This window comes from Saccopteryx bilineata, chromosome 9 (genome assembly GCF_036850765.1).
Source record: "Saccopteryx bilineata isolate mSacBil1 chromosome 9, mSacBil1_pri_phased_curated, whole genome shotgun sequence".
NCBI classification, from domain to species: Eukaryota; Metazoa; Chordata; class Mammalia; order Chiroptera; family Emballonuridae; genus Saccopteryx; species Saccopteryx bilineata.
The window spans coordinates 76,315,078-76,332,215 of record NC_089498.1 but is presented as its reverse complement, the minus strand read 5'-3'; the positions used below and the strand labels follow the sequence as shown (position 1 = coordinate 76,332,215).

General features: G+C 51.3%; 3 protein-coding genes across 24 annotated transcripts in view; all 3 read left to right on the top strand.

The window, feature by feature from the left end:
- Positions 1-7,364, top strand: part of CAMK2G (calcium/calmodulin dependent protein kinase II gamma) — a 60,618-nt gene extending 53,254 nt beyond the window's left edge. For 10 of the 19 annotated variants that reach the window (XM_066243407.1, XM_066243414.1, XM_066243408.1 and 7 more), the window contains 5 exons: positions 208-321; positions 2,261-2,336; positions 2,700-2,794; positions 4,263-4,507; positions 5,367-7,364. In XM_066243407.1, the coding sequence (XP_066099504.1) occupies positions 208-321; positions 2,261-2,336; positions 2,700-2,794; positions 4,263-4,495 (518 nt within the window). In that variant the 3' untranslated portion in view covers positions 4,496-4,507; positions 5,367-7,364. The remainder of the gene's footprint in view (positions 1-207; positions 322-2,260; positions 2,337-2,699; positions 2,795-4,262; positions 4,508-5,366) is intronic. The other 9 variants (XM_066243421.1, XM_066243417.1, XM_066243420.1 and 6 more) reach the window with 2 other exon arrangements.
- On the top strand, positions 5,693-8,504 carry LOC136313656 (skin secretory protein xP2-like). The gene is made up of 2 exons (XM_066244149.1): positions 5,693-5,725; positions 7,611-8,504. The coding sequence occupies exons 1-2, from the start codon at positions 5,693-5,695 to the stop codon at positions 8,502-8,504; spliced, it is 927 nt and encodes a 308-aa protein (XP_066100246.1).
- Positions 7,692-17,125, top strand: NDST2 (N-deacetylase and N-sulfotransferase 2). Of its 4 annotated transcripts, XM_066243168.1 has the most exons (18): positions 7,692-8,028; positions 8,635-8,734; positions 8,818-8,872; positions 9,283-9,435; positions 10,651-10,691; positions 10,773-12,118; positions 12,294-12,381; positions 12,682-12,836; positions 13,022-13,207; positions 13,473-13,601; positions 13,731-13,913; positions 14,006-14,102; positions 15,034-15,157; positions 15,423-15,597; positions 15,794-15,964; positions 16,055-16,164; positions 16,360-16,462; positions 16,558-17,125. In XM_066243168.1, exons 6-18 carry the CDS (start codon positions 11,114-11,116, stop codon positions 16,681-16,683), a joined length of 2,652 nt encoding a protein of 883 aa, XP_066099265.1. In that variant the 5' UTR covers positions 7,692-8,028; positions 8,635-8,734; positions 8,818-8,872; positions 9,283-9,435; positions 10,651-10,691; positions 10,773-11,113; the 3' UTR covers positions 16,684-17,125. The 4 variants fall into 4 exon arrangements, with proteins under 4 accessions (XP_066099265.1, XP_066099268.1, XP_066099264.1 ...); XM_066243171.1 differs by lacking the exon at positions 8,635-8,734; XM_066243167.1 differs by lacking the exon at positions 9,283-9,435.
- Positions 17,126-17,138: the final 13 nt, after the last annotated feature.

Genomic DNA, 17,138 nt, shown 5'->3' with positions numbered 1-17,138 from the left:
CACTTTCCTTGGGCTCTTGGCTGGGAGGCCTCTCTGGCAGAGGCAGCGGCGTGGGATGTGGTCCAGTGTCCACAGCAGCCCGAGGCATCACCTTGCCCCGGCTCTGCACCACCACAGGCTCGGGTCCTATTCGGCTTGCTCGCTCACCTGCCTTGTTCTGTTTGTTTTGGCTGCTCTGCCTTGCCCTGCCCTGCCCTGGCTGGCTAGCTGCCCCGCTCCGCACTGGGAATGGCAGCTTGGTGCCTGAAGGACGGAGCTCCCGGGACAGAACAGCCCCCTCTGCAGGCATGCAGCCCCAGCCTTCTCTCTGCTCCTCAGCCAGTAAGTGTGAGGGAGGCACAATCTGGCTTCCATTCCCTGGCTCGTCCTGAAGCCCCTCAGGAATTCCCCCCAGAGCTAGCAGCCGTGCTCAGCTGTCTCTTTTAGAAAGCTTTGGGAGCTCGGCCCCTGCTGGGTGGGGGAGCTAATTGGAGGCGCTGTTAACTAGGCAGGGGCCCCTAAGACCAGGGCCCAGAGACAAAGAATGGGTGGAAGAACATCGCATGGTGGGAAGGAGAAGAAAGTCCCTGGGATACGCAGTGGGCCTTGCCTCAGCACTGAGCCGGAAAGAAAGGCCGAGTCAGAAGTCAGGCCAGAGATGGTGGGAGCTGGGATGATAATGAAATCACAGTTGCTGAGAAACCATGTTGGGACAAGGGGTTTCGTGAAGCTCAGCAAATCATATTAGGAGCGTGGGCCTTGGGTGAGATATTCCTGAGTTTGAATCCCAGCTACACTACTTTTAAAAATGTGTGGAGTAAACCTCCCAGAGCTTGTTTTCTAATCTTTAAAGTGAGACTAAAATGACCCCTACCTCATGGCACTGTAATGAAAAATACATGAGGCAGTAGAATGTCTCGATATGATGCCTTGCTCGGTTAATGGTAACTTGTATTTATATTTTTAGTTGTATCTGTGTAGATTATGCCTTTGTCTGCTTTTTTTCCTCCTATTGTCTATCCTTTTAGAGTTTCTAAACACAGTCCTCTTCACCCCTAGGGCCCCAGTCAGGTCCTATGGATGCATTTGGTGGAGCTGGAGAGGCTGTGTGTGTGCCTCTAGAAAGTGGATAGAGCTCCTTGGTTTCCTTAACTTGCTGCTTACTCACCTTGAAGGTGCTGATGTCTGTGGGCCCCACCTCGGCTGGACCTTTGGCTGAGCTGCCATCTCTCAGCTATGCCCCTGGGCTGCGCTATTCTAATGCTTGCATTTGTCTTGCAGCCTCTCGCTCCTGTGAGGAAAGGCTTATGGCCTGGGCCAGCCCAGGGTTCTGGTCAGGGTTTTCCTGAGCTCAGCCTGAGCCCTCCCTTACCCTATCAGCACCCCCTGGTAATAGTGGTGCTCCCTGTAAATGATCTCTCGAGTACATGATGTCATCAGGGGTCCTTTGGCTTGGGATGGGTGGGGACTCTGAGGGTACCAAGTTCTGCCTGCCTGTCAGTCTGTGCCTTGTCATGGTTTTCCTGAGGGACACATCCTGGCATGAGAGCTGGTATGAGATTTAGAGCTTTTCCGAGGCTGGTACAGGGTAAACGGAGCTATCTTTCCAGTGAGAGGCTCTAATGTTTAAAAAGAGTGTTTATAGTTCCAAGATCCTTTATCCCAGAAGAGCCTTGTGGAGGAGATGAGCAGGGTGAAGAGAACTAAACATTCATCCTAGGGCTCTGTTCATCCTTTTGGAGCCCTCATCCCTGCCTAGGTTCTGCTCTCAGGCTGGCTGTTGTCCAGGGATTGCTTCTGGACCACCGAATGAGGCCGGGGGGCGTGGGGGGCATGGTGATTGAGACCTGACTGAGCCCCTTCAGGTGACAGACATGAGCAGGTGATGGAAACAGCCTTATCAGGAGATGCTTCTTACAGAAGCTGAGCCTGCGGGAGACGGTTACATAGACTCTGGGCAGAGGATTCCTGATGTGCCAGGCCCCTCAGTTGTTAAAGATGTGTTTTCTGCATCCTGGTTGTTGACTGAGAGGGAGACAAAGGCCACCATAACTAATGGGTGGGCTTCAGGAGGAGGGGGTCGTTAGTTCTAAAGACAACAGAAGAGGGATGGAGAGAAAGGTGGGCTCACTCTTCCTACAAAGGGTCTTAAAGACAGAGAAGAGGGATGTCTTTGTCAAGGAGATCACAGGGGATTCTTGAAGGATTGGGGAGGGCTCTCCACCACTTAGGAGCATCCCAGATCCACGCAGGTAAATTGCTGGATTTTTTTTCCCCACAGTGCGAAAACAGGAGATCATTAAGATCACAGAACAACTGATTGAGGCCATTAACAATGGAGATTTTGAGGCCTACACGTGAGTAGAGATCCAGTTCCTTGAGACTCAAGTTTCTCGAGGCCTTTCCCTCCCCCAAAGCAGCTAGGACCCTGGGAAAAGGGAAGGCTGGGCCCATGGTACAGAGTTTGAGTGCAACCCCAGGCCTCTGGGTTGGGAGCCTGGGAGCCGTCCAGGGTAGTTACGCTGTGAGTGAACCATTGTGTGGTTGCTGATGGGGGGGGGGGGGGGGCTGCGATGCTTAGCAGGCAGACCCTGGAGATCGTAGCCATCTTGTCAGGCCTCACCCACAGCTAACCTACTGCAGGACAGACACCACTGATAAGGAGGAAAGACATGTAATTCCCATAGAAGACTTGACAGGCTACTTTTAATTTTCTGCAGGAAGATTTGTGATCCAGGCCTTACTTCCTTTGAGCCCGAAGCCCTTGGTAACCTCGTGGAAGGAATGGATTTCCATAAGTTTTACTTTGAGAATCGTGAGTGGGTTCGTGCTGCTGATATACTCCTGCCTGACCCTTCACCCCCTTTACCTCTGTCCCTGCTCTTCCTCTCCTCTTCCGAGTTGCCCGCTTCTCCTTATTTGACCTGCCTGCTGTACCCTGGTCTGTGTGTTTGCTTCCTTGTACCCTGAGAATGGTCTTAAACGGCACCTTTGAAGGCCATGCTCCAGAACCCCACATGCCCCTTCATTCTGTAGCTGCTCATTGAAGTGCTGATTGCCACAGTCAGGTCTTTAAGCCTCATCTCTTTCCAAGATGATTGGAAACCATTTGAGATGAGGTCAAGACCTTCTCAGCAAGTAATAATGTAGCTCTGTGTCTACAGATGTCACAAAAGAGGAAATTAAGCCAAAATAAGAATGTGCAAGCAAGTAACAGGACAACTTGTTGTTGGTAACTTGTGAGCCCAGAAATTGTGGCTAGCTGTCTTCCTGAACATTGAGGGAGACAGGAGTCCTGGCTGGGTGTTACACACTGGACAGTCCGCAGAAGGCCCAGGGATGAGAGCTGAATATCTACCTACTCCCATCTTTCTCTCTGCTCTCTTAAGTCCCTCCCTCCCCTTTATTTTTTCTTTTGCTTCCCACTTTATCCTGGGCCTTCTCCATCCTGCCCTGAATTTTATTTTGTCACTGTTTCACTGTTTTCTCTACTAACTACCATCTTCTCCATGTCTCAGCTGCAAATGTAACTAGGCTATCTAAGTAATTCTATTAGCCAGAAGCAATTCCAGAGTTTATAGAAACTCTAGGGAAGGTTCATGTAGCCCCTATTTAACATTTGAATTGAACTAATACGTGAATCTCAATAAAAGTAACACAGTTCAGTGTTTGCTGATAATGGCAATCTTTTGGCTTTCCCCCAGAGGATCCTGGGAACCCTAGAAATATCCTGAGCTTGGTGCTTTGATGATTCTATTTTAGCTTTGCACCTTCTTTTTTATTTTTTAATCACAAATCAATTTTGAATATTTTAAGTTCTTGATTTTGCTCTACAGCCCTAAATAGGAACAAGCCAACCCTTATGAAATCTAAGCATAAGCCAGCAGAGTAGAAAGATCATGGGCTTTAGTTAAGAGTAAGATGGTCCTGAGTGCAAACGTTGTGTGATTTGGGGAAATCACTTAACCTCCTTGTGCCTGTCCCCTTATCTTATAATGAAGAAAATAATATCACCTAAGGAATACAGCTTATACATTTAAAACCCCCAGCATGTCTGATTAAGATAGTAGCTGCTATTATCATTATTCCCCACCTTTCTCTTCCTGTTTGATAACTGAGATCAATGAGGTTTCCTGGCCTCTGAAAGCTATATGGGGGACTTGGAGACTCCCAGAATGGTTGCTGGAGAGAGGGTGAAACTTGAAAATACAGGCTGGGAGGAAAATGGTGGTGCCCAGGCCTGACACCCTTCTCCCTACCCCACCTTGCCCTGCTCCCTGCAGTCCTCTCCAAGAACAGCAAGCCCATTCACACCACCATTCTGAACCCACACGTCCATGTGATTGGAGAGGACGCAGCTTGTATCGCCTATATCCGCCTCACCCAGTACATCGATGGACAGGGTCGGCCTCGCACCAGCCAGTCGGAGGAGACCAGGGTCTGGCACCGCCGGGACGGCAAGTGGCTCAATGTCCACTATCACTGCTCAGGGGCCCCTGCCGCACCGCTGCAGTGAGCTCAGCCACAGGTGCACCTGGTGGGGAAGGTCGGGAGGGGCTAGCACAGGTGGGGGCAAAAGGGGAAGAGGTGGTTGAGAGGTGGCATTGGGGGAGGAGATATGGGTCACCCCAGGAATGGCAAGGACTGGATAGTATAGTTGTTACAAGTTATGCTCTTAAGTCAGAAAGACTTGGGTCTAGTTCCAGGATTCCAAATTGGGTGACCTTGGACAAGTTACTTCCTTTCCTTAAGCTTTCATTTCTGTAGCTGTCTTAAAAGGGGGGGGGGCCTGGCCGGTTGGCTCAGTGGTAGAGCGTCGGCCTGGCGTGCAGAAGTCCCAGGTTCGATCCCCGGCCAGGGCACACAGGAGAAGCGCCCATCTGCTTCTCCACCCCTCCCCCTCTCCTCCTCTCCTTCCTCTCTGTCTCTCTCTTCCCCTCCCGCAGCTGAGGCTCCATTGGAGCAAAGATGGCCCGGGCGCTGGGGATGGCTCCTTGGCCTCTGCCCCAGGCACTAGAGTGGCTCTGGATGCAGCAGAGCAACGCCCTGGAGGGGCAGAGCATCGCCTCCTGGTGGGCGTACCGGGTGGATCCTGGTCGGACGCATGTGGGAGTCTGTCTGACTGTCTCTCCTCGTTTCCAGCTTCAGAAAAATACAAAAAAAAGGGGGGAGGGGTGCCTATCTCATTATGTTGTGAGAATTAAATAAGACACTTATAAGTAAAGCATTTAGTAAGTGGTCAGCAAATGTGAGGCAAAACTAGCTTCTTTCCCATCCTACCCCTTCTCAGGTAGGCCTGGCCACATGTGTAGTGTGTTTAAGTCCCTGGAACTCATCTGTGTGTTTATCGTCGTCTCTTCTGTTACCATGTCTATCCTGTTTGACAGGGGCATTAGGAAATCCCAGCTGGAGGTCGAATCTTTGCAGCCAGTGGCTCTGGAGGGCCTGAGTGACAGCGGCAGTCCTGTTCGTTTGAGGTTTAAAACAATTAAATTACAAAGCGGCAGCAGCCAATGCACGCCCCTGCATGCAGCCCTCCCGCCCGCCCTTCGTGTCTGTCTCTGCTGTACTGAGGTGTTTTTTACATTTAAGGGGAAAAAAAGAAAAAAAGATTGTTTTAAAAAAATGGAATCCATACCATGATGTGTTTTAAAACCACCAATAGCCCTTGGGCTGGCAAGAAAGCAGGAGTTTGGATGATGCCTATCCTGGCATGAGCAGCAGCTCACTCACCAGCCCTGAAGAGGTGAGCTTGGCCTCTGGCCTCCATGGACTTAGGAGACCAGGCAAGAACTCAGACAAAACTTTGGGGGCCATGATGTGATTGCAGCCCCTGAGGTGGCCTGCCTGCTCCAGGTCTAGGAATGGACTTCTTCAGAATTTGCATAGGCACCTAGAATGAGGCTGATGAGAAGAACATCGTGGCCAACAGACCTACTTGAGAGAGAACGCAGAGCTCCCAGCCTGCTGTGGAGGCAGCTGAGAAGCAATGGCCTCAGGACTAAGGGCCTGGATGTTGCTGTACTGTTCCATTTAGTGTAGAGGGAAGAGAATTGGTGCTGCAGAAGTGTGTCCGCTACGAAGCCGATGAGAAACCTCGTGTTAGTCTGACATGTACTCACTTACTCATCCATTTCTATAGGATGCACAATGCACGTGGGCCCTGATATTGAGGCCCAATCCCTGCATTGGGGAAGGGGTAGGGGTTGCACTTTGCTTCGTGTTTGTTTTCTTATAACTTAGCGAGGAGAGAGCCAGACCTTGGTCAGGGCTCCCTTTGCTGCCTTTGGCAATTCTATTTCTGTGCTGATTTGGACCATCTTTGTCTTGCCTTTTCATGGTGGTGGTCCCCGTGCTGACCCTCATCTGGGCCTGGGCCCTCTGCCAAGTGCCCCGGTGGGATGGGAGGAGTGAGGCAGTGGGATTGAGTAGATGGTTGTTTCTATGCATTCAGGCCGCCCTGAGGGTGCCTCTCTTCTTACTATTCCCTTGCCACACGCACGTCCCATTGCTTTTCCTGTCTTTGAGATTGACCAGACTGCTTTGGCAAGAAGAAGAGGTACCCACTTTAAGAGGTCTCTTTACTGACCAACTGAAGTATAGACTTACTGCTGGACAATCTGCATGGGCATCACCCTCTCACCACCTGCATGTACCCAAAAGAGGTGTCCAGACAAGACTCCCACCTACATTCATTGTCCCTCTCTGTGCTCAAGGAGTTCCATTCCAGGAGGGAAAGTTCTATATTCTAAGCAGATAGCAGAGAATATAATGGAGGAGCAACTGGTCATGACCTTGGTTTCCCCAAAACAACTGTGCAAACTTGTCTGCACAAATATTTGCACTATTTGGGAGGGGGAAGTGGGTAGACCCCAGCTGCCTGGACTACCTTCAGGAGACAAAGCTACAGATTTACCTTGGAGCCAACGAGAGAGCAAACTCACAGGTGCTGGTGCTTGAATTTAGCCAGGCTCCTCCAGAGCACCTCATGCATGCCCTGGCCCCTGGGCCCTAGCCCTTTCCTGCCCTGCAGCCTGCAGTACCAGCACGCAGACATCTTCACCACAGGGTTTGGTTTTGCTGGCTTGAAGACAAATGGTCTTAGAGTTCATTAAGACCCATAGCTTCATATGGCTGCTCCAGCCCCACTTCTTAGCATTCTTACTCCTCTTCTGGGGCTAATGTCAGCATCTATAGACAATAGACTATTAAAAGAAAAATCACCTTTTAAACAGGAAATGGAAGGCATTTGAGGCAGAATTTTTGCATGATGACATAGAAATAATTTAAATAGTGTTTGTTCTGAATGTTGGTAGACCCTTCATAGCTTTGTTACAATGAAACCTTGAACTGAAGATATTTAATAAAATAACCTTTAAACAGCCCATTGTGTTTCTGCTGTTGGGGACTTGCGACCACAGGCTTAGATTTTAGCAGCCCGGGTTATAAGGCTTCAGATGGAGAGATATGTCTTCCCCCACTCCCCTTGGGCCCATTTTGGAGTAAAACTTGATAAACTAATCAGCATCCACACAATAAGTTCACCGGTCTGCTGAGGCGAGTTTGGAATAGGGATAAAGGATTTGGGCCCCTCCACCCACCCGTGGGCCGGCCCGGCTCCCCCTCCGCAGGGAGGAGTGGACGAGCCCGCACCGTCGGCCCGCCCCTGCCCGGCGAGCGGCGGCGCTCGACGCTCGGCCGACTGTGCCAAGTTGCGGGGAGGAGGGGTGCCTCTGTGCGGGTGGGGCTTGGAGCCCGCCGTCTCGGAAGCCGAGGCTCGGCGGTGGCTGCGAAGGACCGTCGGGCGCCCGGCATCCCGGCCGCGCAACCGCCCGGCCCGGAAGCGGCGGGACCGGAGCGACCCCGCGAGCGGCGGCGCGCCGTCTCCCCCCTGGTCGGAGCGGTGGTTGGGCCCGGCTGCCGCGGAGCGTGCGCTCGGAGATGGCGGAGCCGCCGCGCCGCGGCCTGAGGCCCCGAAAGCAGGGAAGCCGGGCAGCTCCGGGACTCGGCGGAGCCCGGGGACAGCGGGGACGCTGCCCTGTCCGCCGGGTGAGCTGCCCTTGAGGATACCACCCCGCGTATGGTCGCCCGCAGTGCCTCCCCTCACAGACGACCTCTGTTACCAGCAGAACCGCCCGCCGGTCGTCCCGGCGGCCCCTCCGCGCGGCCCTGCACGTCCCGCCCCGTCCCGACCTTTCCACCGCCTCCCCGCGGGGGCCCCGCTGCCCTCCGCTGGCCCCTCAGTGCGGGACTCCTCCTCCCTCAGCTCCCCCGGCAGCGTGCCGGCCTCGGTGTCAGCCAGACTCGGCGCGCTCCTGCCCCTTCGCCCGCGGGGCTCCGCAGCCGGTGCTCCCCTCATTGCCACCTGCGCCCCGCCTCCCCTCAGCAGGGTCCCTCCATCTGTGAGCCTGTGTGCCAGCCCCCGCGCCCATATCTCTGCTTGTCTCCCTGCGCGGGGCCCCAAGCCCCGTCGCTGTTGCTGCCTTCCAGCCCGGGCCGGGGTGGCCCCTCTGGGTTGTCCCTAGAAAGCCTCCCACTGCTGCACACACGTACAGCACTCCCACCCCGTGTTCCTGCTTTCTCATGCCCTTCCCCCCACACCCTACCCCAGGACTCCCTCAGCACCCCTTCCCTAAAGACTGCTGTTTCTTCCAGGTATGAAGCCAAAATGCAGTGGTTCAGAGCACGGCCTGTGGGGCTTGACAGGCCTGACTTAGAATCCCAGTCCTCCTCTGACTGAGCTGTGTGATCCTGGGCAAGTTGTTAAGCGTCTCTGTTCCTCAAATTACTCATACGGAAAATGGGGATAATAATATCTACCTCTTATCTTCCTCTTAGGGCTGGTGTGAGCATTACATAGATGGAAAGCTCTTAGAAGAATGTCTGGCAAAGAGTAAGCTCTTAATAAATGTTAATTAACTATGATACCCAATTTACTTAAGTATCCACTTCCCCTCCGTGACTTCTCACAGCTTTGTTTTCTCCGAAGTTTTCCAATCCTTAGGATTCACCCCTTCCCGTCATCGTTTTGATCTTCTCCTGTTCTTTTTTCATGTCAATGAGTTTTACCCAAGCCAAAGCTGAACTACCTTAAATTATCTTTCTCATTTCCAAAAGAGCCTGTCTCTGCCTCATCACCCCTAAGATGTGGGTGTCTGCCAGTGGCTGGGAGAGAGGAATTCCCACCATTGGCCTTATAGGAGTGGCTTAGGTGGGGGGAGTGACCATAAAGCTTCTAGAGGGTCAGTCTATTTAAGAAAAGTTTCTAAAATTAGGTCTTTTTTTTTTTTTTTTTCATTTTAGAGAGGAGAGAGAAAGGGAGAGAGAGAGACAGAGAAGGTGGGGAGGAGCTGGAAGCATCAACTCCCATATGTGCCTTGACCAGGCAAGCCCAGGGTTTCGAACCGGCAACCTCAGCATTTCCAGGTCGATGCTTTATCCACTGCGCCACCACAGGTCAGGCAAATTAGGTCTTCTTAAAACAAAAATAAACTGGTTTCCAGTCACACTGACCTTATTGCTTTGGTCTCTTTTATTGGTTGGATGTGACTTATTTCTATCATCCAGCCCCACTCATTTTTCTCTGTTTTTTGGGGGTGTTTCTTTTTTCTTTTTTACAGGGACAGAGAGAGAGTCAGAGAGAGGGATAGACAGACAGGAACAGAGAGAGATGAGAAGCATCAATCATCAGTCTTTCGTTGCGACACCTTAGTCGTTCATTGATCGCTCTCTCATATGTGCCTTGACTGCAGGCCTTCAGCAGGCCGAGTAACCCCTTACTAGAGTCAGTGACCTTGGGTCCAAGCTGGCGAGCTTTTTGCTCAAGCCAGATGAGCCTGCGCTCAAGCTGGCAACCTCAGGGTATTGAACCTGGGTCCTCCGCATCCCAGTCCAATGCTCCATCCATTGCGCCACCGCCTAGTCAGGCTTTTTTCTCTGTTTTTAGACAGGACTAACTCTGTCATGTCTGCTAGCTGAGGACTTCTAAGCGTTCATAGATGAGTGTATCATACCACCTAGGCTAAGTTAGGAAAGAGAAGTGGTGTAGATAGGGAGAGAGACTCTGTACTCAACTCTCTGGCTTTTCTTAGGTCCCAGTGATGTGGCCTGCTCTTGGCTACATTTTTATCATCTCTTCTGACACTGGCACAGGTGGGGTGAAAGGCATTGGATGAGTACTTTTTTATGAGCAGTGGAAAAGAGAGTCCCCAGTTTCTGGGTTTGGAAACTAATAGAATGATTAGCTAGCAGCACTTGCATTCTCTTTCACTGGAATTCCCCACCACAGTGTCCATCTGGCTGCAAGTTTGTTTATTCTGTTAGTCTGTGATGTTGGGTGTGATTGATAAAGATTAACAGACTCATGAGTTTCCTTTCATGTGATATTTCGTTGGAGCACGAGGCTTCTAGGGCTTTCTGTCCCTTCTTCACAGGAAGACCAGAACTCCTGCTGGCTTGGTCATGGGCTGGGAACTCCTTTCAGAGCAGGTTCATTTTCAGTTCCCTGGTCTGTTTGGCTTTTTGTTGATGGAAGAGTGCTCCTTTCCAGTCCTTGAATATACTGTTCCATCTCAGAGCTTAGTTCAGGGAGGAGAATTTAAACAGTATTCTAAGAAGGAAAGAACCTCTGAAATTAAGATATGAGACTCGGATTGTGTTGTTCTTCAACAGGAGTTTTTTTCTGGGAAAACAAATCATCCAGTGAGCAGAAGGTAAGAGAAATGGGGTGAAGAGGGTAGTAGATTAATGACAGTTCCAAAAGGAGAAATAACCCATCAATTTCTGTCTTACAGATAGGAAGGGCAGAGACTGTGAACTTTGCTGACCTCTGATGTGAGGAGCTCAAGCAGGACCAAGAGTGGAGCCTGGCTAGATTTGCATCCTGAAGCTATGGGCCAGGGGGCCATGGTGACCTGACACCAGTGGACTCTGTCCGGTTGACCCCGTTTGCCCCTTCTACTTCCCCTACCCTATACTAAGGGAACTTGTCTCACCTCCTCAGGGAACTGACCCTGAAGGAGTTTCTTTCACCTATTTTCCTATTCTTCCACCTTCCCAAGAGAGCCCTAGCCTCTAGAACTCTTTCCTCCCATCCCTTGAAGTAGTCCCCGTCCCTGCCTCCCTTCCCCCCGCCATGCTCAAGCTGTGGAAGGTGGTATGCCCAGCTCGGCAGCTGGAACTGCATCGCCTCATACTGCTGCTGATCGCTTTCAGTCTGGGCTCCATGGGCTTCCTGGCTTACTACGTATCTACCAGCCCCAAGGCCAAGGAATCCTTGCCTTTGCCCTTGGGAGACTGCAGCAGTGGTGGGGCAGCTGGCCCTGGCCCTGTATGGCCTCCAGTCCCACCTCGTCCTCCCAGGCCTCCAGAGACAGCTCGAACCGAACCTGTGGTCCTTGTGTTTGTGGAGAGTGCATACTCACAGCTGGGGCAGGAGATTGTTGCCATCTTGGAGTCTAGTCGTTTTCGTTATAGCACTGAGCTAGCACCTGGCCGAGGGGACATGCCCACACTGATTGATCATACCCATGGCCGCTATGTCTTGGTCATTTATGAGAACTTGCTCAAGTATGTCAACCTGGATGCCTGGAGTCGGGAACTATTAGACCGGTACTGTGTAGAATATGGTGTGGGCATCATTGGCTTTTTCCGAGCCCATGAGCATAGCCTACTGAGTGCCCAGCTTAAGGGCTTTCCCCTTTTTCTGTACTCCAACCTGGGGCTCCGGGACTACCAAGTGAATCCTTCTGCCCCACTACTGCATCTCACACGCCCTAGCCGCCTGGAGTCTGGGCCATTGCCCGGTGATGACTGGACCATCTTCCAATCCAATCATAGCACATATGAACCAGTGCTTCTTGCTAGCCTTCAGACAGCTGAGCCCCCTGTTCCAGGACCAGTACTTCGCCGGGCACGGCTTCCCACTGTGGTACAGGACTTGGGGCTTCATGATGGCATCCAGCGGGTCCTCTTTGGCCATGGCCTTTCCTTCTGGCTCCACAAACTTGTTTTTGTTGATGCTGTTGCATACCTCACTGGCAAGCGCCTTTGCCTGGACCTTGACCGCTACATCTTGGTAGACATTGATGACATCTTTGTGGGCAAGGAAGGTACCCGCATGAAGGTGGCTGATGTTGAGGTCAGTCTTTTTCCTTAGAAGTTGTTTCAAGCTCTGACCTGTCAGACTTCCCTTCCTTGATTCTGAGCTTGCCATAGGTGTACTCCCTGCCCTTTCCAAGTAGGAAGAACACTACTCATTTTCCCCCTGCTCAGTCTGCTGTCTCCTGATTCTGTGTCCCTGCTACTCTTCCCAGGCTCTGTTGAGCACCCAGAACAAGCTCAGGACCTTAGTCCCCAACTTCACCTTCAACTTGGGCTTCTCGGGCAAGTTCTATCATACTGGTGAGCTAATTCCCCTGCTCCTTTAGCATATCAGTCTTAGTTCAATCTCTCTCTTCACTGTCCCTTCTATCTGGGTAGACAAGTTGAAGAAAAGGGGCAAGATTGGGGGTCAGAGTGCTGTGAGGAGCTAGTGGTGGGTATGAATTTAGCTTAGCGTGGGTGGCCAGAGGGCAAGTTGAAGGGTGGCAAATAGTCTTAGATGGGAAGATGTTGTCCCAAAGATAGAAGGTGGTCAGTGTTGTTACAGAGAAGGGCACAAGGGCCAACTGGCTGTGTTCAGTGGGCAGTATGTGATCATAGGGACAGAGGAGGAGGATGCAGGGGACGACATGCTGCTGAAGCACCGCAGAGAGTTCTGGTGGTTCCCGCACATGTGGAGCCACATGCAGCCACACCTGTTTCACAACCGCTCCGTGCTGGCTGACCAGATGAGGCTCAACAAACAGTTTGCTTTGGTGAGACCTTTAGATCTCTTCCTCATAACTTTTTCCAGAGATAATGCTTTCTTTTCAACCTTCCCCTTATGGGGTATCCTTTCCATACCCTTCCAATTTTCTTTTCTGTGGAGGCATCCCCACCCTCTTTACCCTTTACTCCCCAAACCTCACCAGGTCCTGGTGAGAGTCTATGCCATTCCCAGGAGCATGGGATTCCCACGGATCTGGGGTATGCTGTGGCTCCCCACCACTCGGGCGTGTACCCCATCCACACGCAGCTCTATGAGGCCTGGAAATCTGTGTGGGGCATCCAAGTGACCAGCACTGAGGAGTATCCCCATCTCCGCCCTGCCCGCTATCGCCGTGGCTTCATTCACAATGGCATTATGGTGAGGGATTCCCAATACAAACTTGAACTCCCACATTTTGACATCCTCCAACCTGCATTGATCCATCTCCTGTCAACTGCCAGTTCAGTTCACATAGTAGGGGGTAGAATGGTGAAAGTCATAACACATTGCAACAGTTCTATTGCTATAACTTCAGACTAATTCCTCCACAAACCCAGGGAATCCTAATACCTCAGGACTTTTATCCATCTCCTCATTTTGCCTTTCAAATCTCATCTGTCCTTGTTTCTTCTTTTCCCTCCAGGTGCTGCCACGGCAGACATGTGGCCTCTTCACTCACACGATCTTCTATAATGAGTATCCTGGAGGCTCTCATGAACTAGACCGGAGCATCCGAGGTGGAGAGCTCTTTCTGACAGTGCTGCTTAATCCGGTAAGGTGCCAAGAGGAAGGGCTAGAAGATGGAGAGTCATCTTGTCTGTAGGCTGGAACCTTTGCTCACCAAGCCTGATTCTGAGGTAGCTAGGCTCGCTAACTCTGATATGCAGGCATCCCTTTGCAGATCAGCATATTTATGACCCATCTGTCCAATTATGGAAATGATCGACTGGGCCTGTACACCTTTGAGAGCCTGGTGCGCTTCCTCCAGTGCTGGACACGGCTGCGCTTACAGACCCTTCCTCCTGTTCCTCTTGCACGGAAGTACTTTGAACTCTTCCCTCAAGAGCGAAGCCCCCTTTGGCAGGTATGAGTGGATCTCCAGCTGACCAGAGACATGGTGCAGGTGGTGGTTGAAGAAAAGATTAGGCCTCATCTGATTCTCGGCCTCACCTTCAGAATCCCTGTGATGACAAGAGGCACAAAGATATCTGGTCCAAGGAGAAAACCTGTGATCGGCTCCCCAAGTTCCTCATTGTGGGACCCCAGAAGACAGGTGAATCATCCTGTTGCTCTTGCCCTCCCTTAAGCCTAAAGGATTCTGTGGCCAAGGAACTCTCTTCTCATAGGCACCCCACATTAATCCTGTCTCTTGAGACAGTGATTCGTTTTTATTTTATCTTTTCATAAGGGAAAGTTTATTTAAAAAGTTACAGAGGTAGTAGAAGGGCCCTGGGAGGGAGGGAAGGCACTGGCATGCCCTGGGGAAAGAAAGGGGTGGGAAAAGGTAGGTGTGCTCCATAGAGCCTCTGACACCGTGACTCTTAACTCTGGTTGTATATCAGAATCTGTGCAGTTTTTCTTTTAAAAGATCCACAAGTAACCCTGGTAGGTTTGCTCAGTAGATAGAGCATTGGCCCAGCATGCAGACATCCCAGGTTCAATCCCCAGTCAGGACACACCTGAGAAGCGACCATCTGCTTGTCCCTGCTCCGACTCCCCCTTCTCTTTTTCTTCCCCTCCCCCTTCTCTCTTCCCCTCTTGCAGCCAGTGGCTCTATTGGTTCAGCCCTGGGTGCTGAGGATGGCTCAGTTGGTCCGCATGTAGGCCTCAGGCACTGAGGATAGCTCGGCTGATTCAAGCATCAGCCCCAGACGGCAGTTGCTGGGTGGATCCCAGTTGGGGCACATGCAGGAGTCTGTCTCACTGTCTTCTTCTTCTCTCACTTAAAAAAAAAAAATCCATAAGTGATCCTGTTGTATATCACAATCATCTGTAGTTTTTGTTTTAAAAGATCTACAAGTGATTCTGACACAGTGATAAGAACCACTCTTTTAACCCTTCCCTTGGCTTCCCTCAGACTTTCCATCTCACTCTAATTTGGCCAAAGGGATGTTACTACCCAGAGTGGTTGTTTTCTTACCTTTTTCAAACTCATGTTGTTGAGCTGGCTTCTCTCCCACAATGGCCTGTACTTTCCTGTTTAGGGACCACAGCTATTCACTTCTTCCTGAGCCTGCACCCAGCTGTGACCAGCAGCTTCCCTAGCCCCAGCACCTTTGAGGAGATTCAGTTCTTCAACGGCCCTAATTACCACAAGGGCATTGACTGGTGAGACTGGGACCCATTGGAATGCTTCTTACAGGAACACTCCCTTCCCCCAAAATACCCTATTTCACCTTTCACTGCATAGACATCTGGCCCCTTCCTTTTGCCTCTTTTTAAACTGAATTTATCAGGGTGTCTATTTAACAGTATTGTACAGGTTTTAGCTGCCAAGTTCTGACACACCTCTGTACACCGTATTGTGTGTTTACTCCCACAAGTGAAGTCTTCACCTATCACCATTCTGCATCTTTTCTGTGCAACTTCCTAGGTACATGGACTTCTTTCCTATCCCTTCCAATGCGAGCACTGACTTTCTGTTTGAAAAAAGTGCTACCTACTTTGACTCAGAAGTTGTACCGCGGCGAGGGGCTGCCCTCCTACCACGAGCCAAGATCATCACTGTGCTCACCAACCCTGCTGACAGGGCCTACTCCTGGTACCAGGTGAACCTGAAGCTAGGGACACATTAGGGCTTGAAGAAGAGAGGTGGTGACTTCTAGAAAGAAGAAAGGAGTAAGGGTAGGGAAATTAAACTAGTACCTTGAGGAGGGGTGCCTCTGCTATCTGTTCACCAGACCAAGAATAGGGCAGAATAATTCCGTCAAATCACCAATCCCTTGTCTTCCTGTTGTCCTTCAGCACCAGCGAGCACACGGAGACCCAGCTGCTCTGAACCATACCTTCTACCAGGTGATTTCAGCCTCCTCCCAGGCCCCTCTGGCACTTCGGTCCTTGCAAAACCGCTGTCTTGTCCCTGGTTACTATTCCACCCATCTGCAACGCTGGCTGACTTACTACCCCTCAGAACAGGTACAGGTCCTCCGTATCTCCCATTGGGGTCCCCCTTCCCTACCACTCCCCTTCAGCCCAGAGACTTCTAATACACATCCCTGTTCCCAGCTGCTGATTATAGATGGGGAAGAGCTACGAACCAACCCAGCTGCTTCAATGGACAGCATCCAGAAGTTCCTGGGTATCACACCCTTTCTGAACTACACACGGACCCTCAGGTGGGAGAGGATGACCCAGGGGAGGAGGATTATGGGGGAAATGGGGAAGCAGGTTGACCATGTCTGGAAGAGACATGAATTTACCCGGTCTTGCAAGGGGAGACATGTTCCTGTGGGCTGGTAGAGGTAGTGTACATTTGTGGGGTTCAGATTCCTTTTCTCCCTGCCCCCAAATGGCCTCTTCCTGTTGAGCAGGTTTGATGAAGGTAAGGGATTCTGGTGCCAGGGACTTGGAGGTGGTAAGACTCGCTGTCTAGGCAAGAGCAAAGGTCGGAGGTACCCAGATATGGACACTGAGGTAAGTAAACTGTGGGGCAGGTTATCTCTGCACCTTTAAGTTCTGACATTTTGTCCCACTCCTTACCGTTTCTGCCTTCATTTTTCTCCTGTCAGTCCCGCCTTTTCCTTATGGATTTTTTCCGGAACCACAATTTGGAGCTGTCAAAGCTCCTGAGCCGGCTTGGACAGCCAGTGCCCTTATGGCTTCGGGAAGAACTGCAGCATTCCAGTCTGAGCTGACGTCCCAGCCTCCATACCAGCAAAAAGCCCTGTTTCCTAAGGGGCAAGCCCAGAACAGGGTCCACAAGGGGGATTTGAGTGGCTTGGCCGCTCCCCCTTCTACCTCAGTGGCCCCCAGGCCTGGGATGGCTAAGAAGGGAAGGGCATCCCTTGATACCCCACATATGGTACTAGTCACCTTTGACCCATGGTCTTGGACAGTAGGGTGGAGTTAGAGGCAGGGTCTAGAGGAACATATTAATTGATTTCCCTCTTCATCCCCAGAGTAGCTATACCTGGCTATAGGAGGGACCCCTGTGGGATTAATGGGATCTACCTGTGGCCTGGCCTCCCTAATGTCATTCACATTGAATGGGGATGAGGTCTGACAGTGGCTCATAGAGCTGAGTATGAGCCCTAGCTGTGGGCTAGAAATGTCCCTAATAAACATCCTTATTTTTCTGTTTTGTCTACCT